Here is a 27,135-nt window from a genome sequence, read left to right on the forward strand (position 1 = left end):
AAGGTCATTAAATGAATTTTAATGAAGTTTTAGTGCAAGGTGATATAGGTATTTAACCGAGAGTTGCGAGTACGATCGTGGGATGATTATGGAAATTTACATGTTGAAAAAATTATCGCACAATGACGGTCCACGAAAACCGTAATTTGTACCTACTATGAAGTTAAATAAAATTCACTGTCACGACAGAGTGAAATAAACCAGACACGAGCGCTTGATTTGACTGGGAACCTACTAGATAATGTAGCCTTTGCGAATAAAATTTTTCAATTTATGTCAGTTTTCATTTGAGTTAATTTTCAAACACTATACTAGGTCCCTTATTTGACGTTTCAAAAATGAACCCCTACTGCCTGGTTTATTTTACTCTGTCGTGGTAAAAATCATTTTCTAATTTTTCAGTATTGATAATTTTTGCAAACATCTAGGAATCCTAAACTAGCAGCAAATTTTGTGTACTAAACTTAAACTAATTGAGTACCAATTCTTCGCATCTAAAAATGTATTTTTCGTTTATTTTGTCAAAGTAGATTGTGATCATTTTACATGGGTTTGTTTTTTAAATATTTATAACTTGAAAATTTCGTCAAACTTATTGCTTGTTGGGTGGGTACCTAGTATGTTGGCTGCGTTGCCTTGTTGAATAGCCAAAGACAAACGGTTGTATAAGAATTGTTTCGCTCGAATGTCACCAGTTTCTTCAATTAACATTTTGCCAATTGAATCATTGTTGAATCATACATTTAAGCAGTAATTGCTATTTTGAGTATTCTACTTTTTTAGGCGACTTCATCATATTTGTTCAAAAACTTTAGTACACTCGTCAAGACTAAATTTTCATCATTATTAGTTTTTGAATTCAGATAAGTTTTTGGTCTTGAGTCTTGGAGGATAATTCATTTATTCATTCACGTAAGAAAATTAACGAATTAAAAATTTCATCCAACGCTTTTCCATCGGGGAATGTTCCCATAACAGATGCTGCATTGCGACGTTGAACTGCGATACTTATTCTTTGTAGTAGGAATTCTTGAAGGTATTTTATGAATTTAAAAGTACTATACTAAAGGATTTTAGCTACTGATGTTACGAAAGCAACAATGATAAATCCACATTCTGTAGTTAGACTGTTAACTTCTTTTAAATTTTTCCCAACTTTGTTATTTTTCTCCTTCGCCAGGGTGTGCTCAGACGTAGTCCTGTCCAGGGTGGGCTTAGCCCACCCTAGCCCACCCGTAGCTACGGGCCTGTTTCTTCCACTTCTATCGTAACACTACGATCCATTTCAATGGTCCCCGGAATGTACGTATGGAACAAGCAGTAATGTTCATTATTACCACCTTGTTTATAAGATATTCATATAGGAAAATTGGCGCTTAAATTACGTTTGCCAGTGGCGCTGAAAACCTTAATCCGCCCCTGCATGTAAATGATAAATTACAGCCCGAAAATGTGTGTGATAATATGAAGAGTATGGATCGAGTCTATTATAATCTGATCTGATATATCGATAATGTGGAGTCCAACAAAGTTACGACTGTTGCCTAGCTTACAACACAGTAAAAATCAGTAAATATCCTTCAATTCAAATGTTATTGTTGAACCGTTCGTTGACTGTCCTGGACTATTAGCTAATGAAGCTACTATACCACCAAAAATAGACAAATTGGTTTGTGCTGATGATTGACCGCTTAAATGTTGTCGCGACAACCGGTTGCAGAATGTTGTGTTGTTACTCCACAAAAATATATACTTGCAAGTAAATCGAATGTAGGGCCATAACGTATTCAAAATCACTAAGTGAAAATGAAAGCACGTAAAAAAACAAGCTTCCGTAACACTTTTCGTTCGATTTTGAGCGCCATTCGTGTGATTGATGTCAGTAAGCAGTTTACGTAATGTAAGTATTTCGTAATTAGATTGCGTGGTATGAGAATTGTAAATTGAAAATAATTCTGTTGACTTCCTATACCAGCGAGGGAGTATATGGTCTATAAGCTTACTCTAGTTTTGTTTTTATTTATTTTGTTTATTTCCTGATTCGGTTAACAGTGCTGTTAATTGTGCTCGAAATACAACTACTCGTGTAAAAATACATCTGTCACGTCAACATAATAATGCACTCGTCGGTGAATAACTGCACAGTTTGCAAAGTGAAATCAACTGGTTTTTATTCTTTCTGTTAATTCACTAAAAGATCCTCACTCACTGAACACCAAGAACTATTTCTGGGAATACATTTTCACGAATTTCCTCACATTTTCCTAGATTTTCCATGTAATTTTTCCAAAAAATATTTTTGTTTCTCCACTCTATCTAGTCCCGGGACTTCCTGCTCGATACAAGAACGCAAGACTCTCCATACAAAATATGAGAAAAACAATTCCTTCTCAGATAACAAGTAAATCTTAAACGAATCTACAATGCCATACGATCCGTCCCACCAACATAAATGTAAAACTACATCGTAAATATGAGAAATTGTTAATCGACGGCCTTTAACATAGATTTAATCATATTACTTACTTACATTGTGTATAGTAAGCAAATTTAGAAAATAAAAGTTTTTCCTCGCATCAATTGGATTCCTCAACAAAATAGACATCCAATATGCGCGCGAAGAACAAATATAAACGAAACAGAAAGAAAAAAAAAAGATTTAATGCTTTCCTCCGGTTATGTGTTTAACTTCATTGTTTGAAAAACGAAATCAATCTTCTCATGCTCCAATGAATGCACCAGAAATATTAGCTTTACGATGAGGCAGCCTATGGAATGTGTGAGCTGTGATTCGATCGTATATTGTTTGGAAGTTGGGGCATAACGAAATGATGGTAAAGAAAAACAAAACAAACTTTTGTATGCGATTTTCTGATTAAAATTGCGATTGCATGAAGACCGGGGCGATATAAGAATTGTGTTGTTCATTTTCATATTGTCATTTTCATTTAAATCGTCAACGGTTCAACATCGATCACATGAGTTATTAGTTTTGCAAAAAAAAAGTATTTAAATCGAGGAAAAATGTTTAGCGAAATTAAAGTGCCTAACAAGAAATGATTTCCACTGGATGGATTAACTGTGAATGGATAACATTGAACGGCGAACTTTTTTCATTTATTTTGTAATTGTTGCGAATAGACGAGATTTGGATTTGAATTTATTAATTTTTTTAAATTCAAACGGCGAATAAGTGAAAATGTTTGCAAAATTGTTGTTTTTGATGAGCTGTTGCATGTTCATCGAAATTGGTTATTGTGGTAACTCAAACGAACAGTACGTATTTTGGTGCAATAAATAATTCATTTAAATTGTTCCGTTAATTGTTGTGGTCTTTGTGAAATATTTTATCTTGGAAGAAATTGATTCGTTAAGCAATGGCTCGACTCAGTGCAATTACTTTCTCTGTTTGTTTTTATTTAAATGATATACATCGGTTGAATAAACGATCAGTTTCGGGGAAAATCGCAGCTATTTTCAAGTTGATCGATTCGCTTTTGCACTGTCGTAACTGGCGCACTGTCAAAAAAAATCACATTTTAGCCTAAGTTCTAAAAGTGAGGTATTTTGCCCAAAGGGGCCTTGTTGTCCTACCTTTTTTAATTAATTTCATTTGCCCTAAAACCCTTATTGAGAATGACTGAACGATCTAAATTTGTCTATTTTCCAGTGTTCATATAAAGCTACACGTCCCAGAGATAATAAAACGACACACTCACGTTCGCACCGTATACAAGCATCTTCATAAGCCCAAACCGCACAAATCAAAGAAATCGCACGCCAAATTGAAACATTCACATTTTGATGTCGCCGAGTCCAGACCCATTTGGATACCGAAACCTGTGCACTACAAACCCAAAGCGAAGGAAGAAACGGTACCAATCAACGAATGGCAACATAAACTAGCGATGCAGTCGCTTAAGAAACCTAAGCATTCGAAACAGAGTCCGTATGCGTTGATAGAGATGATGGCTGAAACGGGCGATGATGGTTATAAGGCTAAATTGTACAAACAGTATCAGCTGCAAGAACAACTGAGAAACCAACAAATGATGCCCGATTACATGGTGATGGATGGTAGTTTGAGTTTCGGTGCCGAGGAAGATGATAACGATGACGTTTATGCATCTTCCCCGTCCGTGGAGCATTTTCACCAACCGCATCTAATGAAAATTACAGAGGCAGATATTCGGCCGAAAGTTAAACCTGCGCCTCAGTGGGATCATGACAGTAAATCGCAGGAAATTGCATACTATAAGAAACCACACGAATGGCCGAAGGTTGAGCCATCGTCCGTGGCCTATCAGTACACGACTTTGGCACCGTTGCATTTAACAGACGATGAATTCGTTCCTAGTGCATTGCTACAGCAAACAAAGCACTCGAGTTTGGATGAGTATCCGAATTTGTTTCAATCGAATAAACCGAAACCAATGGATTTGCAGTACACGTACACCAAATATAAAAACCGTCAAAGTATGAAAAATGCTATGTCCAATTTGAATACTCGAGTTAATTAGAAAAGTTTTTTTTTATTATATTTGTGTGTTCATGCTCCACATTGCACAGTGGCGATTGTTATTTTAAAAAATTTGATTTTTTTTATATTTATTTAACTTTGTAGATCAAATAGTTAGTTTAGTGAGTTAGAAAATAGCTGTAGCTGTATGGACGTTTTTGTTACAAATAAAAGAGAAGACTGTTTTCACGTAAATAAAATTAGAATTTGAAGAAAATTCTTTTTTGAACAAAAGAGGCGACTATAGCCTTTCACAACGAGGTCTATTTTTGGATTGTTTTAACCTGTTACAGACGGCAAGTATATGACCAATATTATTGTCGGGTCTATTACTTCCATCGATCCAAGTATTTTAAATCTGTTGATTTTAAATCTTGTACTTCATTTTCTTAACATGCATTTTACTATATAAAGGATCATATTACCCAGAGCTTGTCATTATTTTTGTCGTCATTATCGATAACAGATGAATAGCCGTATGTGACAGGTCAACTTCCAAAAAAGGATTGTAAGCAATGGCTAAACATAACCAGTAATTAAGATTTGATTTATTTCTACGTTTGTTATTGTATTAACATTGGATACAGTGGTTTGAGCTGAATAATTATATTTATTGTCCGAGCATTCAAAACCTATCGATTGTTAAGTGTCCTACATTTTTATTGCACGAGCGCCTAGATTTTGATATAACAAACTGATAAGATGAATCATAAATCTGGAATGAAATGGTAACCTCATAGTAACGGCGTGGAATTTCCTATTTTCTCCCTTTGGCTAACAAATCACTACTCTTGTTTTGTGTTTTACGCTTGCGCATTTAACATATTTTGTCGTGCCTTTTATAATTACTATAAGTTGGGTATGGGGTAAATCAAGGCGTTGGGTAAATAGAAACTAGCAGACGAATAGTCAGGTGTATCTATTCGCCTGCTAGTAACTACTCATCCCTTTGTCATCCAAATTACGCGACGCGGACGATATTTACTGATTAGAAACAGAATATAACCTGTTACAGACGGCTGTCATCTATTATATCGACAACGACAGCAAGAATAAACGACAAGCTCTGACTGATGAGGTTTTATACAGCAAAAATCATGTTCAAAACAAATGACGTAAAAGATTTCTGAAATTAATTTCTGAAAATCTTCGATAGAATGAAGTAACAGTTTGAATAGTAAAAGAGGGATTCTCTTGAAAATCCACCTATCAAAATCGGACCCATTTCGTCTGGGATGGATATATACATGGTTTGAACGGTCTTTGCCAATAGACCTCAAAACAGGCCTCACACAGTCTCGAGCCACACCTGGTTGCTGGTGGAAGATTTCCGAAGTTGGAAAAATAGTGTTTTTAGCCCCGTACGAAGTACAAAGGGGCTTATAGGATTACGATGCCGTGTGTAATTGATGGAATTCGAAGCAGACGGTAAGGGCAAAGTGTTTGCCTATGTTCATAGATGACGAATCCGCAATAAAAATTTTGTCTGTCCGTCTGTCCGTCACGTCGATATCTTGAGTAAATCAAATCCGATTTCAAAATTTTTTTTTCCCCTGAAAGATAGTCAAAATAGTGAGGCTAAGTTCGAAGATGGGCATATTTGGGTCGGCCCTTCGTGAGTTAGGGCCGCCTAAGTGCTATAAGGTCTTTTGGGGATATTTACGGCAAAAAAAACGTTGGAAATGTAAATGAAACGGCAAAAGATAGGTAATGTCGATACCGATCCAGGAAAAGAAAGTTTATTAAAATCGGGTGAATGGCCCGTGAGTTAGGGCCCTAGAAGTGAAAGGCTATTCGGCCCTAAGTGTATTTTGCATATAACTCGAGTAAATTTCATCCTTTTTTCGTGATTTTTGTTTCATTTGAAAGGTAATCGAAGCCCGAATATAATGTGGCGAAGAACGTTTTAAATTTGGGTCCTTGGACTGAGGCCGCTCCTCGGCGCTAAGTGTATTTTGCATATAAATCGAGTAAATCTCATCCAATTTTGATAGTTTTTGTCTTATATGAAAGGTAATTGAATACCGAATAGAATGTGGTGAGAAAAATGTTTGAAATGTGGGTCCTTGGACTGAGGCCGCTCCTCGGCCCTAAGTGTATTTTGCATATAACTCGAGTAAATTTGATCCAATTTTCCTAATTTTTGATTCATTTGAAAAGTAATCGAACGAGGAATAGAATGTTGCTGAAAAAAAATTAAATTTGGGTCCTTGGACTAAGGCCGCTACTCGGCCCTAAGTGTATTTTGCATATAACTCGAGTAAATTTCATCCGTTTTTCCTAATTTTTGTTTCATTTAAAAGGTAATCGAACACCAAATAGAATGTTGTTGAAAAAAAAATTAAAATTTGGGTCCTTGGACTAAGGCCTCTCCACGGCCCTAAGTGTGTTTTGCATATAACTCGAGTAAATTTGATCCGTTTTTCCTAAATTTTGTTTCATTTGAAAGGTAATCGAACACCAAATAGAATGTTGTTGAAAAAAAAAATTTAAAATTTGGGCCCTTGGACTAAGCCCGCTACTCGGCCCTAAGTGTATTTTGCATATATCTCGAGTAAATTTCGTCCGATTTTCCTAATTTTTGTTTCATTTGGAAGGTAATCGAAGGCCGAATATAATGATGTTGAAAAAAAAATGAAATTTGGGTCGTTGGACTAAGGCCGTAACTAGGCCTTAGGCCTCTCAATAAATTAAAATTTTAGGTCAACTTGAAATTTGTGTTACATTTGAAAGGAACGTCGTACGGGGCTTCGTAATTGCGCTATGCGCAATTTGTAAGATGTACACATTTCATAATAATTTGACTTCAACTAGGGTGACAGACGCACTAGGGTCACGTGCGCAATAGATGTACGGGTTCGTACGGGGATCAGTCGCAGCAAACGCTCCGACTGTTCTGACGGCTCGTTTATACGAATTTTTTGGCCGTTATAAATGTTTGTTCCTGGTGATAGTGGGCACGTTGGAAACCTGACCTTAAGTACTTTCGGGTCATGCCTAGTTTGATTAGATTCATTGATACATGTTTGCAAAATTTGCAAGAAAAATTTTCAAAATCTGTGTGAACTTTAGACAGGTTTGGGCTGGTTCTGATGATGCTTAATGTGAACCTAACATGCTAGTCGTAACAAACATTGTTTAAGCTTTCCGTTGATACCTCATTTGCAGTGCTGGTGATTGCCGACATAACCGAATTTTATGTTAGTATAACCACTACTGCAAATGAGGTATCAACGGAAAGCTTAGACAATGTTTGTTACGACTAGCATGCCTCAACATTATGCTACTCGTTAAACATTTTTCTATTATTTTGATATGAAATGTTTTGTGTGACTGAATGGGTTGAATGCAACACAACTGCTTCATTTGTTGGACGCATTTGTCTCACACAATTCCATAAAATTCCTGTTTTTTTTTATTCTTTAAGGATTGTATCGAATTTGCTGTGAAATATTTTTAGAGTCTTGAGCAAAAATTAATTTGCAAAAAAGCCGTAAGACTGCTAAAAATTCAAAATTAAAAGTGTCTGAGTGTGCACTTACGGCCTGAATTCTAAACCCAATAATGCCAAAATTGATTAACGACATCAAAAACACTTGATGTATGTTCAGAAATGCTAGAGAAATCTACCCGAATCCCAAAATCTAGGAACCATCATGGGAGCACCTCGCCCATGTACAACAACAATACTGTACTGTTCGTAAAAGTTTTTGTTGAATTATACTTACCTTAAAAGGTTTTAGTTATATCCGAGGTTATTTCCAATTTTGACAAATCTCGTTTGTGATTTCATTGAAAATTATTTATTTGTGGACAAAATTAGGAAAAATTTTCCAAAAGCCAACTGTTCACTTCCTCGCCTTCTGCTTCCAACCACCTAACGGCTTCAGCAACTACCTCCATATTGTAATCAATGTCTTCCTGCTGTATCAGTCCAGCGTCACGTAAAATGTTTTGAAAAGCGACATACTGAGAGAGGACAAAAGTAAATTCAAGAGAAATTTCTCTGAAAGTTAGAGGATTCACTCCAATCAACTACTTACACTTTCAATGTGATCGGCTCTGCGGACGATGTAGGAAAGGTTATACACCAAATACCCTCCGAATGTTTCAAATGCTTCTACTGCATTTTCGATCAAAAAATCAAGTGCAACCCCAAGTCCAACAAGACCGCTGTGCTGAACTGAACTGAAAACGGAATATTGCTCATACTCACTGTATTCGACATTGTTCGCGTTCGTTGAATTCAGGGATGACCTCACAAATTCATTCAGTAGTTGTCTGGATGTAGAACATCCCAACCAATCAATAATGTCGGCTCGATCGCCAAATTCATCAATCGGTAGCGACGACAAACGATTCCACATGAAATGGAAATCAGTTCGGCTGGCACTACGAAATGATGCGCACATCAACGTATGCTTGATATTGTGATGGAATATTATGCCAGTTTCTATGTGCCGACGAAGCTGTCGATTTGCATCGCTTCGACAGTGAACGGAGCCCATTTCGCATGCTAATTGGACGACATTCTCGCGCGAATATTTCCGCAATATTGGCTCGTCGGGAATGTCTTCAACACCAACGGATTCATATAAATTTTCCGTAAGACTGCGCACAAAGTCAGCCCAAATTGGATAGTTTTGATGTCCCCGGAAATGCTGGTCGATGTAGTAAATGGCATAAAATGCTGGACTCCAACTGACAAAATCGGTTTCGAATTCGAGAACTCTTATTAAATCCAACAGTACTGTTAGATCTACCTGTCCATCAGTTCTGTAAAACTCGATGGCGTCATCAATCAGTTGTGCTATGTCGGTCGAATGGAAAAGCGATCCATTTCGTAAAATGGCATCGGAGATGAGTCTGTAATTCCGTTCGTCGTATAGAGTCCTGTAATAACCTGCTGACTGTTTGTTTATCAACAAGTAGTCGTCAGCACTCAACGAATCAACAGTTATCTCCACAGAACTGCTGCCTTGAGGTATCCATCCTTCGGCTCTTGTATTTTCAAAACCTGGGTTGCTGGGAGTGGCAAAATTGTACGGAATCCACCATGTCGTATTCTCAGTGTTTGTTGGTGGGTACGAATAGTAACGTGCCTGTGTAAGCGTCACTTGATCGGTCCGGTCATCATAATTCCGTTCGACGGTTACCAAAGGGAATCCAGCTTGTCTCGTCCATGATGCCATAATTGTTGCTACATCTACGCCAGGAGGAATAACAGTTTCCACTTCTTGTTGAATCGAATCATCTAACGCTTCGAAGAGTTCTTCCTCGGCTGCATCAGAATAAGAACTGAAAGAAACAAATGCTTTCAGAGCATTTTGGACTTGCTATTCTACAAGCCGACACTAACTTGACTTCCAGATACGATCTCACACCTCTCATAAATGTGCTTTCACCGAACATAAACCAAAACATTCGTAAAACCGAGCCGGCTATTCAAACAAAAAAGTCCGTGGTCAGTTGGATTTTCGAACCATCAAGTTAAAGTAGTCGCACAAACCTTTGCCGTATGTTATACCGTCGTAGTTATCTTCAATGTCATTAGGAATTTCTATGTGAGAAGTCATTGGCCGAGAGAATTCGTTCGAATCCACGTAGAACACATTGTGCTTTACATCTGTTACGAAAAAGTCCATGTGTTGCCAGTCAGGATAGACCTTAAAATCAAATTTATTTTCGATATAAAATCGTTTAAAAATTCACGATACCAGAAACGGAAAATGAGAAGTGAAAACGAATGAAAACCTACCAAGTCAATGCCGAAAAACTCGAAGAATGTTGCGAATCCCTCCTTCAGCCATAAGTAGGTCCACCATCTTCGAAAATTATTTTCAATATTTTAGAAAATCGTTAAAAATTTAGTTAGAATAAAGTGTTGACAGCATAGAGGTGAGCGGGCCAGTGATTTTTGCAGTCCAGCCTGATTCTCGTTTCGAAAAGTCCGATATGCAAATAGGCCCGCTAACCTCTCTAATAGTCGAACGATCATAACCTTGGAGTAACCAAATTGCCAAACCACTGGTGCGCCAATTCATGTGAAATCGTTTGAACAGCTTCAATCTTTGTAGGGAAAAGATCAAGAGATTCGTCAAACAGGAAATAGTATTCACTGAAATTATTCGAACAATAAGAAATGGTGTGAGGTATGGATCGCCATAACACTAATTTACGCATAGGTCAGTAGTCCCCAATTCTCCATGGCTCCCGATAGAAAACTAAAAATATATTTCTTTTAAATCTAAGTCACTTGAAACACATATATGCTGGTAGACGAGTAGATTACCCAGGAACGGCGACCTGGTCCACTTTCGGTAGGGAAAATTCAATTTCAAAATATTCTCTAAATCCGTCAATAAGTAATTCAGCAGCTTCTACCGCCACATCAGTTGTATTCAAAGCAGTCGGTCTAACGAATATTCGTTGAGGGATGTCTCCAGGAGTTAGGCTTGTCACATTCGGAAAATCGGAAATGTGAAATGCTACAAGATACGTTGACATAAGGGGTGTCGTCTCAAATTCTGTCGTTACGGATCCATCGGGACTGTGTGCGCATAATAAGTTTGTCTAGAGATTCGTAAGCATTTAACGTTTCAGAATTTCGACTCACTTTTGCGTTTCGGAAACAGCTGGCATATTCGAAATAGCGGAGTAAGAGGAAACGTGAGTCAATCGAATCCTAAATGTAGATCGTAGCGCTGGCTCGTCATAGCAAGGAAACGCTTTACGCGCATAAAGTGGCTCAAATTGTGTAGAACCAAACCATATTTGCGTATCGTTGACCTCGTAGTAGTTGCGATAGAAACCGTTGTACGTATTCATAGATCCGACATAGTCGATGTCAATAAAATATCTCGTTCCTTGTATCAAATTACTTCCGGCAATGGGAATCGTTAGAAAATCTCGTTCTTCATCGTACAAGAATTCACCGATGTTAAGTGGCACCTCATCAACTGATAAAACTCTGACACTTTCGAGTCGTCGCACATCATGATGTAACGTAATAAAATCAGTCGCTTCAACTGCTACAATTCCAATTCGTACCGATCCGGTGAATGTCGAATTGGCTGCATCAACCCATGTCCTTATACTAAGGTCGTAAGTTTCTGGTCGTGTGTTGTTCGGTAGTCGAAATGTTTCAAAGTCTTCTTGGGCTAGAGCTGTTGCAATGAATATCGTTGCTAGTACAGGTACAAAGCGAAACATCTTAACTCGGTAAGATAGAACACTGAACTGATTTATCAGTTTGGTCGGGTACAGAAGTTATCAAGCGAAATGATAATTTTGTATCTGAGAAAGAACTGATACTCGATTGATCAATTTACACTCGGTCGTCACATATTACGCAAAGACTTGATAGCATGTCATTATCATTAAACACAATATCAGTGCATGCTGAGTAGTAGGGTGAAGTGATTGGAAAGGTTTGAAAACCTAGGTCAGATTAATCTTCATTCAATCAAAGATTGGGTGATGATGCTCTCATTCATCTTCATCTGATTCTCAATCTAAAATTTCGTGGACAAAAATTAATTTAAAATCTCAGAGGAAAATATTTGATAAACTACAGTCGAAGTCAACCAAATTTAAATAAAAATTTGCTTCAGCTGTTTTCCAGGCGGGGTCCCCTCATATCACATATGGTGGTGCGTTTGTATGAGTAAATCAGCTGGTAAACAGCTGAAGTAAACTTTAACACATATTCAGTTGATGTCATGGAAAGTATAGCAGGGCATATTGCGAGAAGAACAGATGGCAGCTGGACCAAAACCATCATGAACTGGAGACCATCGACAACAAGATCGATAGGAACACCGCCAGAGAGATGGACAAATGAGATCAAGAAAATAGTAGACTCTGAATGGCAACAAGAGGCAATGGACCGTTCGAAACGGAAAGTTATTGGTGAGGCCTACATCAAGCAGTGGATACAAACAGGCTGAAAAAGAAGAAGATAACAGCAGCTCTGCTACTATAGCATGAACATGCAATCGTACACGCATACATCTTTGAAAATTTGGAGGTTTTTTGACGTTGGGAAAATGAAAGTTCGTGCTAGGAGTAGTGCTATGTTATAATTGATTTATTTGTACCAATACCAGAATTTTCAGTAAATTCAGTAAACTAATTTGGGAAAAAAGGCCCTAAATGTGTGTATCCGGGTCTTAACAATCGATGAACTGATCACATTTCAGAAATGTCTATCATTGTCAGCATGGCGAAGAAGAGGAATGACTTTCTTACCTTGTAGAGCACACTTTAACTTTATTGTAGATTGGAGAGCATTATGTTCTCTATTAAAATTGAACCAAGATGTTAACTGTTCGATGTTGAATTGATCACAAATAAAAATAATTAGAGAACCCGATGTTATGGGAATGTTAGTTAATTTACTGGTTATCAAAGAAGGACATATTGTACATGTCAACTTTATTTAAAGTAATTGAAGTACGTGCAATTTAGAGCAAAGTGGTTGATTGTTCAGCAAATGTAATTCGTTCTTTTCTGTTTTAAGTGAATTTTTCTGGATTTATATTAATTCAATCGATTTTTTCGATTTCCAAGTTTCGATGCCATTAAATATGGTGAAACGTTGACACGTAAAATATGTCCTTTTTTGATGACCAGTAGATTAACTAACATTCCCATAACATCGGGTTCTCTAATAATTATATTCTCTGTTGATACAGAATTTTTGCGAATTTTTGGTCGTTTTTTTATTCAAATTTTGTAGGAAAATTTACAAGCCGCTGCTGATCACTTCGAACAGATTCTTTATGATAAATTGGTAAAAATTAGCAGAGAGAGAGAGAGAGAGAGAGCAAGAAAATTAATGAGAAGCAGATTAGCAGAGAAGAGTCAAATATTTTATAGATAGTGAACGGTTGTTTCCATCTCGGTATGGAACATTACTATCCTCTAATTCTATATCGGGTGAATATAGTTAGAGGAGTTAGAGGACCAAACAAAAACTGAAAACGGGTGAGTTCTCAGAATGTTACGGACACAAACTCGCTTCGTTTCCTTCAATTTTTTTAATTTTTTTAATTTTTCAATTTTTTTAAAAACAAATTCTTAGCAGTCACACTTCGCACTAATAACCACAAAAAAAACAACTACGGACTAGGCAGGCACATATTGAGATTTGAAATTGTTCCAAACATTTTTTAGAACAAAAAATCTGACGAAAAGAAATGCAAAAATTTAACTGAGGTACTAACTTAGACGCAATCGTTTCGCAAACATTTGCACTATCGATCGTCTTCCCAACCTCCGTATCCGCCGCCGCTATGTCCGAAATTGTTTTCAATATTACCACCGCCACTATGACCATAACCGCTGCTTAAACCACTGCCACTATGTCCATATCCACTTCCACCGCTGAGATAGTCACTGCTTCCACTTCCACTATGATCATAACCACCATATCCGCCTCCGCCACCATGGTGTCCTTCGTCACCATGGCCTCCACCTCCATGTCCTCCATCACCACCATGATCTCCATACGTATATCCCAAAACCTTGTATTCGTGAACAGGTTTGACGTGTTTGTAGACGGTGTGAGTATGATGATGGTGTTTGATGAAGAGAGGCACATGTATAATCACCTGGATAGCGGAGGTTTTAAGTTTTTTTTAGCACATGAGATCGATTTTTTAATTAAAAAAAAAGGATAATCACCTTCTTGTGACTGCTGCCACCACCACCGGCAGCTGTGTAGTGAATCACATTTAGTACGAGGAAAGTAGATAGCAGCAACTAGGATTTTAAAAACAAAAAAAAAGAAAATTGATGAACAATGACAACTTTTAAGACCAGAAATTCAATTCTCACCGCGAGTAGATAACCCATTTTACTCAAAATGCAATGGTTTAGTTTAACCGAAATCACCTAAGGAAACCGACCGCAATGGATGTTATTATTGTTATGATGACAGTAAGATTTTTGCATTTACTTTTATATACCCAATTCTCCATGATTACTCATACTCTTTTGCCGAAGAAACGGCAGAAGCAAAAAAAGCCAACCAACGTAAATCGACCTCCTCTCGTTATTTTATAAAAACGAATAAAATTGTTATACAATAATAAACAAAATCATTTGCCCGTACTCTACACTATTTTCGTATGCATAGCATTACAGATTCAGTAGAGCATTTACTTTTTCACTCTCGTTGTGATGGAAATGTACACACAGCTCGAAGTATGAAAACAATTATCATTGAAAATTAATTGATTATTCTGCTGTTATACTGTCTACTGTTACTGAAAGCTGCATTTCTTATTAGTTCAGTTGATTGAGACGTTGGGAAATATAGACAGCATATTTCATGAAACTTTAAAGTAAGCTTTTATAGAAACAGTAGATTATGTACTGGCTTAGATATATGTATATTTGATGAGTTAGTTGTTTGCCACTCGAGCCGAAGGCGAGGGATGCGATGATTCAATTAACTTGACTTGTCAAGATCACCCGAAACGAGTTTTATCGCTGCTGTCATTGACGGAAAACGAGTTGGGGGATGTAGCGAGTAGACATCCTCATCCTAGACATTAAGCTCTTTCGAGATAGATAGATTAGAGTTTTGGGAAGTTTCTTTAATTCTTTCCAACATCAAAGTTGTTAGAATGGATTGACACTGATTTGATGTGCATCTGGAAAATGGTAACAGTGAGAAGTAATGACTTCAAGTCCCAATTTTTTGAGAAATGACTCAAATCACCACTCAACTGTTTCGATTTCTGTTTTTTTTTGTCCTATTAAAATTTACGATCACATATTGCAGAGCAGACACAATGCTGGGTGAAATTCATGCAAGGTACTCTTTTCTTTAATTTATCCTACGTGCATTTGTCGTTCACGTAATAAACGAAATTGTTGGTGCGAAATAAAAATTAATTTTATGATGAATGTGTACATCGTCACACAATTAATGCATAATAACAACATCCATTGCGGGCTAATTAAAATGTGGAAAACAATTCAACTCATTTGTTTTACTATGGTCCACAATTTTGAACAATTTGTTGTGAAGAAAGAATTACGAAGAAACTGATTAACAAATACGACCGTGTGTGTTATACAGTAATTAAAAAGGAAAATTGATAATAAGCGACGCCTGTGGAAAATGTGTATACATACACCATTCAGGTGTCATTGCTGATAATAAATCATATTTTTAGTTCATTTAAATTGTATACCTAGGAAAGGCGGTAATTAAATTCAAAATAATTCATTAAGAAATATTTCTGTTTCATTTCGCTTGTAATAACATCCACTAAGACACGAATCGACGATCATTTCCTCTAGACTCAAATTACATATAAAACTTTCTTTCTGATTGCCGACAAGACTTGTCTGGTGGATGCCAGACAGTATTGCAGTGTTAATGGTTTTATATGTGAGTGTTCCGTCAAAATCAGTACTTTGGTCACTCCCGATACATCACAAGTTGCTAGAACGGGCTACATTGTGAATCGAGAAAATTCAGTAAATTTGTTTACCCTTTTGCAGACGGCAAGTCTTTCATAACAATAGTTATTGAACATTGTTTGCCACATTAAAACCGAATACTAAATGCTTTCCAGCGAATATACGATCTGTGAAACATGAATTTAAACTGAATACGAAATGAAAAATTACAGATTACCCTTGATTCGACTCCTGTTCCCAAATATCCTTAAAATTCCTTAAAATTCCCAAAAATTCCTTAAAATTCACGAAAATTCCTAAATTTTGTTTTCTCGTAAATCTTAAGAAATATCATTTAAAATCAATTTGTTGGCTTTCCTAATATCAAATCCAACGAAAAATCCACAGGTTTTTCAATACGTAGCCTTAGAGGTGAATAAGTTAAAAAAAACGTCGAAAATTGTAAGAAATTTTAGGGAATTTAATTCCCTTAAAATAGGCCCTGCTCCTGTCCCCACTGGGATTCGATCCGGTGACGTCTCGGTTGTGAGTCGAGTGCTCTACCGTTCTTACCAATGTAACGGGAAAAATGTAATTTCTCAAACCGCATCATGTTATTGGTTCTACTACTTCCTTTGATCTAACAATCTACGAACGATTAAGGCGAAATCTTTCACTTCATTTCTTGCAAGGTACAGTTTGCTATATAAGAAGTAAGAGTACGTTAGTGCCAGCTTGTTGTTTATTTATATGTTATCGAGAAAAGATAAATATCAATCCGTTCGCAAAGCAAGAATTAGTCAAAGAAATTATGATTGATCGCATAGCCTATGGCATTGCAAATAATATTTATGAATTCATTTCTAAACATTGACTTAAAGTGCTTTGATCTTCGATTGACACGTGACAATGGGAAACCATTCGGTCTCCTTATGATCCTTCGTTATTAGTTCGGTCTATACTTAAGCAATCTTCTCTTGACAACCGAATCATAATGAGAACTACCCGAAAGAAATACTCAGTCAATGGTTCTCTGAAATCCTATAAACCATTCAAACGGAAATTTCTGTTGCCGATTTTCATTTCTCTTTGCATCCACAATTCGTGTACATACATCATCCTTTCACTTTCGATAAAATTACTTCAATGCATATAAAATTCACATCCAAGCGCCACAAACGGTAACGAGACAAAATATTGAATTACCTAATAATGAAATTAAAACCCAAAACGAAATGCTTTACTTTACATACGTCTTAAACTCTTCCATTGCTTGTATATGCTGATCGATATTACTTACATTGTGCGTAATACATAATAATGCCATCATCATAAATATTACCATTTCCTCTCCGTGATCTTATGCACATTAGTAAGAAAAAATTGTTTTTTTGTTGTTGTTGTTGATATTTTTGTCATGCTTCTGCGTTCTTTTTTTTACATTATATCCACATTAACAGAGGGAAAATAATAAAAAAATAGAAAAAAATTGAACTTAATTATAATTACAATTTTTTCAGTTATGAAATAAGTCTCTTTCATTGATCAGAAGAGAGCAAAAAAAAAACAAATTTCTTTCACTTATTAGATAAGGTTTACTGTCTACTTTTCGATTGTTTCTTAAATACTTTTAAGCTTTTTTCTCTGTGAAAATAATTTCATTTCTGTCCATGAAACCGTTCGTACTACACTTCGCCAATTCAATGTTGCGAATTTAATTCGATTTAAATTTGCTAAATCGGTGAAAAAGCATGAAAATTGGCACGTCTTTCGAAGAAAAGAAGTTTTTTTTCTTCGTTCGTCCATTGGACACAATGGGTGGATCCACGATAATAGATTTTGTAACATGAAATGAAATGGACATCCACAGAAATAGAAACATTGACCTTAACATTGCGTTTGGATAATATGATATATGGCGCTGCAATTAAACTAATTTAACTGATAAAATGTTGTAAAATGAGTACCCGGCATTGAGTATAATCAAGAGGAATTGTTATTGTTTTGCTGGTAGTTTATGCTTTTCACACATCTCATACAGTGGTGTAATGTATTTCCATTTATACATTTTACAACCCTAGGGTTGTAATGGATTTCTTGTAGAAGAACTGTCGAATTCTTGGGATAAAAATGTAAAAATCAAATGTCACGTTTAAGTGTGATAACTGACCTCAGCTTCGCCTCAGATCAGCAAAATTCACACCTAAATCTCGACTTTTCAACTTATACTGGGTTATGTGATCATGGTGCAATTACTACATATAAATCTGCTACATCTTTAACGATTCAGGAAATAGTAAATCTTGTACTTCATCATTTTTAACATACATTTTTCTTCCTAAGAGAATACAGTCAGAGCTCATCGTTTTTTTTATCTTCGGAATCGTTAACATAGGACTAGTTCTAAGAAATGGGTGATTTGAAATAGTACGTCCCTTGGATTTATAAAACGGAGAGATTTATTTCACCTGAACGTTAGCCGATTCAACATATATATCTTTCGTCGCTGATCTTGACTTACAGTTTTCAGTGCCACTTAGAGTATAAAAATATTTTTCCATTCGTTTAATTTTACAATTATAATACTAAATTAATTAAACTGCCTTGCTAATGACACGCAGTCGGGCATGTAAGTTTGCAATTTTTTGCGTGAATCTGTACATCACGTTATAATATATGTAGTTCCATGTCGTACTATGAATGTTGTAGAAATAGTAAAACAAAAAAAATCTTTAATTAATACGCCAACAATAGCGCACGGTCAATTAATTTTTTGGTGTTTGATTTTGATTAAAGAAAGGTTTTGTTTGCCACTTTGCAAATTCGGAATCATTTACCATAGGATGATCCCCCGCATTTGCGAAATATTTAATAAAAGTGTAAGCGCTTCATGTTTTGCGATCAAATTGATTGTTATTGTTGAAGGGATACATTTAGCTGTTACTGTTAGATTTAGTGTTTGCTCTTAGCTCGAAGTAGCTTTTTCGAACAGTGTTGTCCTGCTAGATATAATGGTATGTCGATTTATCGTGAGTGTTTTCGAAAAAGGACCAACAAGTGAATTGCTTAAAACAATAAAAGTTTTTGTTGTAGGATCATTGGTCGTGCATGTTAATGATTGGACTATGTTTGCGGTTTGTGGAGGGAAAAGTGGTGTAAGTTACTTTTGGCATAAACCTTGAAAAAATGTAAATTTAGACCAGACTTCATCTACCTATGTTCATGCGCCGCAATATATTTTGGAAAATTGGTTTTTTCGAGCTTCACATCTCGGATAATGAGAAGCCGGAAAAAGAATTTCCTTTAAATTGATTGACCAAATGTTAATTAGCTGCTTGTGAAGTATTGTTTTTGATTGTTGTATTAATCAGACGATGCTCGATGTTGTTGGATTTCCAATTGAATCATCTAGTAGACCTGTGTAAAACTCTAGTATGCCTTGTAATATTGTACGAAACAGAACGTTTAAATTAAACTCTTCATATATTTTGCATTTGCCCGTCTATTTGTCGTTCATGATGACCTCTGAAAACCAACATGTTTGGCTGAGCTGAAGAAATTAAAATTGTGAAGCGATGGAGTTATGGAGTTATGGAAGCAGAAACTTGTTTAATAATTAGAATTGATCATGGGGACCAGAAGTAATCATGGAATTTGAATTGGTTACGGAATCTGGTATCTGGAATTGATCATGGAAGAATCGAATTGGTGATGGAAACCGAAGTCACCATGGCAGAATAGAATTGATCGTGGAAACTGAAGCGATCATGGCTGAATTGAATTAATCATGGAAACCGAAGTGATTATGGCAGAAACAAGTTTATGTAGAAATCGGATTGGAAAACGGCTACAACGGTATTCACGCCGTAAGTGTGCCTAAAATTTGAATTTTAAGTGAACGATTCGATGAAATAGTGAACCGAAAAGTACATTTCAACGCTTCCTTGTATGAAAATGACGCTACGTCAGAAAGACCTCCGCACTTTCCATTTTGAATATCGACCGCACTTACGGCGTGAATTAGTGGTATCGGAATTGGCCACAGGAATATGGAAATGGAAGGAATATGGAAATTGAGGCAAATTGGAAATGGAAGGAAATCCAACACACCTCCTTAGTTCTCTTATATTAGTCGATTAGTTGGGACGTCTTTCATTAAAATTATTTATATTTTGTATCCTCTGCGTTTATCTATCTACCTGGAAACTCTGGATAACTAACAGGTTATGGGCCCAGAGTACGCGGACGGAGGATTACAGAAAATTTACAGATTTCACATGGTCGAATTAAAATTACAAAATTTGTGACAAAACTTGGAAAGGAATCAATTGGAAAATGTTTGGAACTAAAATGATTTGTTGAGCAAGGAACAAGCGGAACATCCGATATCAGTGGTGTTGGGAGTGGCGTAAGCCATAGTCCAGCTGATAATCGTGAAAAGTGTGGAGGTCTGGATCGGTAGAAACAATAAATATGGTCGATGTCGGATTTGAGCAATAGATGTGAGCCAGAGGAACGGCAAACGAATTGAGCCACAAGAAGAGCAATAAAATTGAGCAACAGAATCCAAATCGGAAACATTATAAAATTGAATCTGGAACCAATCGAGATGGGGAATTAAGAGGATCGTTAATTGAAGAATTACATTTGCAAGTTGTTGGAAGTGTTACGAACATGGATTGAAATCATTTGAACGGAGTAAAAGAAAATGTGAACTTATGAACGTTAAGGAGGTGATCCGGACGATTCAATTGAGGAGGTGTGTTGGATTTCCAATTAAATCATCTAGTAGACCTGTGTAAAACTCTAGTATGCCTTTATGCAATCGAGGCAATCGGGTTAGTTCTCTTATATTAGTCGATTAGTTTGGACGTCTTTCATTAAAATTATTTATATTTTGTATCCTCTGCGTTTATCTATCTACCTGGAAACTCTGGATAACTAACAGATGTGTCTATGTGTCTCTCTAGACCAAGAGGTACCATTTTCAGAGTCCGGAACCCCTAATGAAGTTAGATTTTGTATTTATTTTTGATACTTCTCATCTCATTTCTCTCTCTCATTTTTCCATATATTTTTGGGCAATCGTGATCTCTTTGCTAATAATGCTGTCATACTATTGTCGACGCTCGGTTGAGTTTAATTGTTTGAGAAATCCAGAAATTTCACTCTTACATTCCTGGGTTGTTAAGGATTGGTCTCTGTACATCTAATCATCTAATCATTATGCCAGCAAAACTAACAGTTGTGTCGAGTTGTGTGTCGTCGAAAATCAATCTTTTTCGTATAAAGACAAAATCCTCCAATAAATTCAACAATTTTCGACTCACTCCCCATTCAAAAGATTTTTTTTTGTTCAATACCAAAATCATTTCTTTAACAATCCAATTTCGAGCCAATACAATGTCTGTCCCTCCGAACATATAAATCATAATTGCGACTTTACATTCAAAAATAATGGAGACATGAAAATAAATTAAATTGCCGTAAAACGTATTGATAAGAAAGAAAAGTACAGCAGGTACTTTATTGTCTCAAACTTTCCAACCGTACGACGTACTTATTTACAAATCGAAATAAACGTTCGCCATTTAATCGATAATCTCTACAACGGAGGCAAACAAACAATAAAAATTTCATTGTTTGAGTGAACCTCAAATCATCGAATTAAAACGTCGATGAAGTCAAACAAAAAGCATTGAGAAATTGCAAAACCGTTCTAATGAAATGGGATTTTTTCGGTATTTTAATTATGTTTCCAATTTGTTCACTTTCTTCCACGATTTAATAAAATCGATAAGTACGTATAGGCAACGAGTCCAAAAAATATCGAGAAATTTTTTTTTAAAAACCGACCTAAACTCCACACAAAATCGGTTTCAATTCAATATGTACACTGAACCGAATCACTTTTAAGTACCTGAAACGTTAATTTACAATTCATCTTGTTAACAGCCAACCGTGGCTAAGGTCAATGTAACTTACATTTCACATAACATAATAACAAACATCGAACGGCCACGTTCACGATCAACAAATATTTTTACTTTTCCTTTCATCTTTCTTCTATTGCACAAACAATTGCTCTGTTTTTCATTTCATTTTTCTTTTTTATTCGCAGACATCATCATCAACCTTACCATTCGAAACCATTAGTGCATGGTAATGACATTAGGTTGATATCACTTAATGACGGTGAATACCAACCAGCTGCCGGCGAAATACTCGCAAAAGATTCAATTTTATATTCACAAAAGCCTGAAACGCGACTATTACGACGGCAATTGTGGCCTATCATGCAGGAGACAATGGATACGTTGGTGGATAGTGTATCTGTAGGGGCAAATTTATTCAAAAATATGCTGGTAACGAATTCTCATCCGATGGCAACGAAAATTCGTAATATCAAAAATGCCTACATATCGTCGTCGACGGTACCGCATAAGAAATTGACTAAATTTCCAGCAGCGAAAAAGGTGAAAAAGATGAAAAAGCTTCCAGAATCGCACCGAACGAGAACGGTATCGGAAGACTATGTTCACACGTATCACGACGAAACTTATACCGTTCCGACATATGTCACCAAATCGTCGTCAAAGAATCCGTATTTGGAAATGGGATTGAAAGATTATAAACATTTCGAGGAGACAGTCTTGAGAGAGTTGGAGGAAAAGGAAGAAAAGAAAGTGGAAGCGACGATGGGTTCACTGTTGCACAAGAAAGCGAAAAATATGGAGGAAGATTTAGTGCAGGGTGTTCCAGCTGACGGCTGGAGACCGGTAATACCAAAACATGATGTCCATGAGCAGACCAATAAACCAAAAGAAGTGGGAAAACTTCATACGAATTTCGTATCGTCGGGTCATGACGTGATCGATGGATCAATGTCACAATTACACGAATCCGTCATTGAACAGCCTATGACGAATGGTGCTGGTAAATTGAGAAGACGCAAGCCAAACCAAAATCGTTCCACAACGTCGACAACAACTGTTTCACCACCCAAACCATTTACTCGTAGAGTTCCGACCCAAGATGCACCCAATTATCCGTCGCATTTTCTTAACAAACAAAGGGATGTGAACAAAGAGAATCAGAATAGTCCGGACCTGTCGCAAGAGCTGAGTTACATTAAGCGAATGAAGTTCTATCGCGAACAAATGGAAGGTCTAACAACGTCGACAACGAGTCGTCCGCCGAACGCAAAAGATTCTTTGGTAATCGACGCAAGTGAAGAAAAGTTTGTGTTCATTACGCCTCTGCCAAAATTGTCTACTGATCGAAAAGTACAACGACAGAAAACTAAAATGTATGTCCCGTCCGTTGATGGGACGAATTCGGGAACCAAGAACAGAGGGAGCATAAAATTCAGCGATAGCCTGTCGTATGAATGAATTACAATAGTTTAGCATCTAAGACTGACAAATCGACGCAAATCCCACAATGATAAATTATTTTGTAGTTTTAACGGTAGAATTAGCAATAAAGACGTAGATACACTTAGGCCCGCGGCTAGAAGATTAATAACTCATTTCTACAGTGACGTATTTATACCTAAAAAAACATGAAATAAAAAGAGGGTGGGAGGCTCTTGGAAGTTAAAAAAAAGTTCGAAAAAAACACGAAACGAAAAAATCGATTCGCCATACCATTTTCCAAAAACATAAACAAAGAGACAGTTCGAATGAGAAAAATTCTATTTGCTCCCCATGGGAAATGTCATTCTACCAGTCGTCAAGAAAGCACAATTTTCTCATTGCCTATTGAGGGGAGAAAACAAGGCAAAACACAACGCGTGCATGAAAATGTCTTTTTAGGCTTAAATCCATCATTGTAGAAATGATTTAGTACTCAGAGATCTTCTAGCTACGGCCCTGGATGGAGTGTTGCTGGGTCTAACATTTAAAAAAATGTTTTGGTTTTGCTCATAAAAGACGTCCGGGCGATTTTCGATTATTTCGTCTTCCCTAAGACCGGTCGTTTATCTAGAGTATCTACACTTCAGATGGCATAACTCAAACGTTAATCTAGTTCCATAGAATATTATTTAAAAGGAATTGAGTGTAACCTAGATACGAAACTGTAATAATTCCTAGAATAAAATCGTCTGAAAAAAACGCTACGAAACAGGTTCAATTATTTAAATAAAAGAAAAACTTCAATCCGACAAAAAAATACTTCATTGCTTGCCTACCGCAACGTTCCTTCACATCCAACATAACAATAATTGAAATAATTATCTCTTACACAACAACATGCAAAAGTGACTTTTTCATACCTTTTCCGACGAACGAAATTGAGAGTCTCACAAAAAACTACTTTCTTCATCCTTGAAACGTCGGACATACCGTTGAAAATAAAAAACCATCCACAGGCATTTCGACTTCACTCTTTGGTGCTGGTATATTCATTATTCGTTGGTGGCTATCGATGTACCTGTAATTTATTTTCAGAAGAAAAAGGTGATTCATAAAGGCTGCGCAGTGTCTAAGAAATAACTTTACAACAATACAAAACGAATGTCCAGTCAGTGAAAGTTGTTATAAATTCTCTGCGCACTTTTAGTAACAACCATGAACGTTTATAATCGTTAAACATTTTGGGCTTTTTGTTCTTTTTTTTTACGCTTCTTTCGGTAAAAATACACACAAAACCACTTCGAAAGACACATATATGCGACTCATACCCACCAACTTATACATTACGATCACAGCTTGTTAATGACCGACGAATCTCTTTTCACAAGACAGATATAAAAGAATCGCTTCTTATTTCCGTTGGAATCGCATTTGAATGTGGTTACGCAATAAAACAATTTGTTCGAAAGAAGATTAAAATACCAAAAAAAAATGTTCAATGAATCGCTAAAATCTTGCAAAAAAATCATATCACGTTTTATCAACCTACACAGCCACACACACAAGAGGCAGCATTGACTGCATAAATAATCGCATTCGACCGTTTCGTGTCTAAATGGATGTTCGATCTTATGTAATCGAATATTATACGAGCTAATAAAGAGGTGCACGGCATGTTTGGGTCGTTTATGTGCATTTGTTTACGTTATCTCGGCACAGGATATAAGTCGATCGATATTGATGTTAATTGTTGCACTTAAACTTAAACTCAACGGTGAAGATTTAACCTGTCACAGACGGCAAGCATATTAACAGTTCTACTATTCAAACTATTACTTCATTTGATCGAAGACTTTCAGAAATTGATTTCAGAAATCTTTTACTTCATTTACTTTAAACATGCTTTTTGCTATATAAGACCTCATTAGTCAGAGTTTGTCGGTTATTATTGCTGTCGTTGCCGATAACAGATGATAGCCGTCTGTAATAGGTAAGGTACTATAACCGTTTCGAGAAAATGTAAATAAAAATTCTTGGTGTTAGGTCTGGCCCTAAAATGGCGGACGCAATTGCAAAATAAAATTTTCGTTGGCAGGTCCAGCGTCCATGACAAGTTCTGTCAGAGAGGCAAGACGTGCAAACAAAAATTTTATTTTTCAATTGCATTCGTCATTTGCAGCTTCGCTACCTTCCTTTTGTTCGTTTGACGGCTGAAATATAGACTAGGGCTATCCTTGTTAGCTTCCTCACAGTTCTGAAAAATTATCGTCCTACAACAGTCATCTTCAGAGACGTTCTGGGAGAAGTGCAGAAATCTCAAGGGATGCGCTGCGTACCTTCCACAACCTCAGTTGTTTTTCGTAGAATTCCATTTTGATCGAGAAAAGTCAGTTCACTGATTCAACTAGAATTAAGTTTTACTTTTAGCAACGTTATCTTGTGTGTATTATGCCGACTCAATGCCGACTCAATGCCGTCCTGTACGGGTTCCCAAAAATATCGAGGGTAACAGTTAACTCAGTTCATATCCAAATCCATAATTCGTGTACGGTCCTTGTGCTACTATGGGAGTGCAAATAAAATTTAGTAAAAGTATTGCATATCCGTACACCTATCCTGATTTCAAAAATCGTGGAGTCATTTGTGGGCTCAGCCCGCTTCAGGCGTTACATTTTTTTCTTTGAAGAAATTTCGCATGTTAACTTATAATTAATAGCGAGAGATGAATGAACGTGTATATACAGCCTGTCTAAATTTAAAAAACTCACGTCCATAATTTGATACATATTTTCGTACCGACAAACCTGATCTTGAGGTCCGCTGAAAGTCGAATTACTTTCAAATAAATAAATTTGACGAATTTCAAGTACAGTCAGAAAAAAGTGATTACGAACTTTATGTACTTTGCATTGACCACATAAATATTTGATACGAAATTACACATTTTTTTTACAATTCTTTTTTTTTCTCTTCGTCGCTCGTATCAATCGGTTTTTCAACAGTCAATGTAAAGGTTACGGCAATTTCATTTTACTTTCAACAAAAAAGTTTTTTTTTTCGTCTTTTTCTCAAAGAAATTAATTCAGATGATCTTGGTACTTGGTTTTAATGTTCGATCAGCTAATTATGTGGTCGATTTAAAGTAATCGGAAAACGTGATTGCTATAACAACGAAGTCGGAAGGTGTAATACCACTACCTCATCAATAAAAATTTGCACAACAATTTCTATAGCACACAACACCGTTGTCGTTACATGAAATTGTTATATAAAAATGAGGATAAGAAGGTTCTTTAGAAAGAGGAAGATAGACAAAGGTAGATCATGGTTTAAGATACTGAACAACAGATTTCCTTCTTTATGTTGGTACACAGCGCCACGGTAACATTCTTCACATGCTACATGCGTCGAAAACCGTACTTTTCATGTTTGGAGCACGTCTTTCGACGACCTCAGCATGTAAAATCTATTACATAACTCGGGATAAAAATGAAAAGTCTCGTTTTCGTGTGTTTATTGACCTCGGCTTCGCCTCGGATCAACAAAATTCACACGAAAACTATACTTTTCATCTTTTTATTCCTAGTCATGTAAAATACTATTATTTGCTTTTGATTTTCCGAAAGTAGCTTATTACACACCCAGGGAAAACAAAAAATTTGGTTCACGTTTCAAAAGCATGTAAAATCCATTACATAACTCGCGATGAATGTTGAAAAGTCTCGTTTTCGTGTATTTATTAACCTCGGCTTCGCCTCGGATCAACAAAATTCACACGAAAACTCTACTTTTCAACTTTTTATCCCTTCTTATGTAAATAACTATTTCATTTTTTTACAT

The 27,135-nt window shown here is 36.4% G+C and overlaps 4 protein-coding genes and 1 long non-coding RNA gene across 7 annotated transcripts; 2 read left to right on the forward strand and 3 right to left on the reverse strand.

Moving 5' to 3' along the window:
- The first annotated feature begins 2,930 nt into the window (after positions 1-2,930).
- Positions 2,931-4,736, forward strand: LOC119074029. Its single transcript, XM_037179970.1, has 2 exons — positions 2,931-3,276; positions 3,671-4,736. Exons 1-2 carry the CDS (start codon positions 3,200-3,202, stop codon positions 4,518-4,520), a joined length of 927 nt encoding a protein of 308 aa, XP_037035865.1. The 5' UTR covers positions 2,931-3,199; the 3' UTR covers positions 4,521-4,736.
- A 3,575-nt stretch (positions 4,737-8,311) lies between these two features.
- LOC119073994 (aminopeptidase N-like) lies at positions 8,312-11,775 on the reverse strand. The gene is made up of 9 exons (XM_037179921.1): positions 11,136-11,775; positions 10,812-11,069; positions 10,699-10,743; positions 10,521-10,637; positions 10,278-10,344; positions 10,029-10,185; positions 9,879-9,960; positions 8,563-9,817; positions 8,312-8,488 (listed from the first exon to the last, which is right to left on the reverse strand). The coding sequence occupies exons 1-9, from the start codon at positions 11,729-11,731 to the stop codon at positions 8,339-8,341; spliced, it is 2,727 nt and encodes a 908-aa protein (XP_037035816.1). The 5' UTR covers positions 11,732-11,775; the 3' UTR covers positions 8,312-8,338.
- Positions 11,776-13,545: 1,770 nt separating this feature from the next.
- Positions 13,546-14,469, reverse strand: LOC119074054 (abscisic acid and environmental stress-inducible protein-like). 2 transcript variants are annotated; one of them, XM_037180006.1, is made up of 4 exons: positions 14,360-14,469; positions 14,207-14,284; positions 13,998-14,133; positions 13,546-13,967 (listed from the first exon to the last, which is right to left on the reverse strand). In XM_037180006.1, exons 1-4 carry the CDS (start codon positions 14,375-14,377, stop codon positions 13,777-13,779), a joined length of 423 nt encoding a protein of 140 aa, XP_037035901.1. In that variant the 5' UTR covers positions 14,378-14,469; the 3' UTR covers positions 13,546-13,776. The 2 variants fall into 2 exon arrangements, with proteins under 2 accessions (XP_037035901.1, XP_037035900.1); XM_037180005.1 differs by having other exon boundaries at positions 13,546-14,133.
- A 3,634-nt stretch (positions 14,470-18,103) lies between these two features.
- Positions 18,104-27,104, reverse strand: LOC119074068. The gene is made up of 2 exons (XR_005087136.1): positions 27,073-27,104; positions 18,104-18,140 (listed from the first exon to the last, which is right to left on the reverse strand). It is a non-coding gene; the product is annotated as an uncharacterized LOC119074068 (long non-coding RNA).
- On the forward strand, positions 18,848-24,086 carry LOC119074018. 2 transcript variants are annotated; one of them, XM_037179953.1, is made up of 3 exons: positions 18,848-18,966; positions 19,031-19,092; positions 22,059-24,086. In XM_037179953.1, exons 1-3 carry the CDS (start codon positions 18,949-18,951, stop codon positions 23,329-23,331), a joined length of 1,353 nt encoding a protein of 450 aa, XP_037035848.1. In that variant the 5' UTR covers positions 18,848-18,948; the 3' UTR covers positions 23,332-24,086. The 2 variants fall into 2 exon arrangements, with proteins under 2 accessions (XP_037035848.1, XP_037035849.1); XM_037179954.1 differs by having other exon boundaries at positions 18,848-18,951.
- Positions 27,105-27,135: the final 31 nt, after the last annotated feature.

This window comes from Bradysia coprophila, unplaced genomic scaffold (assembly GCF_014529535.1).
Source record: "Bradysia coprophila strain Holo2 unplaced genomic scaffold, BU_Bcop_v1 contig_138, whole genome shotgun sequence".
NCBI classification, from domain to species: Eukaryota; Metazoa; Arthropoda; class Insecta; order Diptera; family Sciaridae; genus Bradysia; species Bradysia coprophila.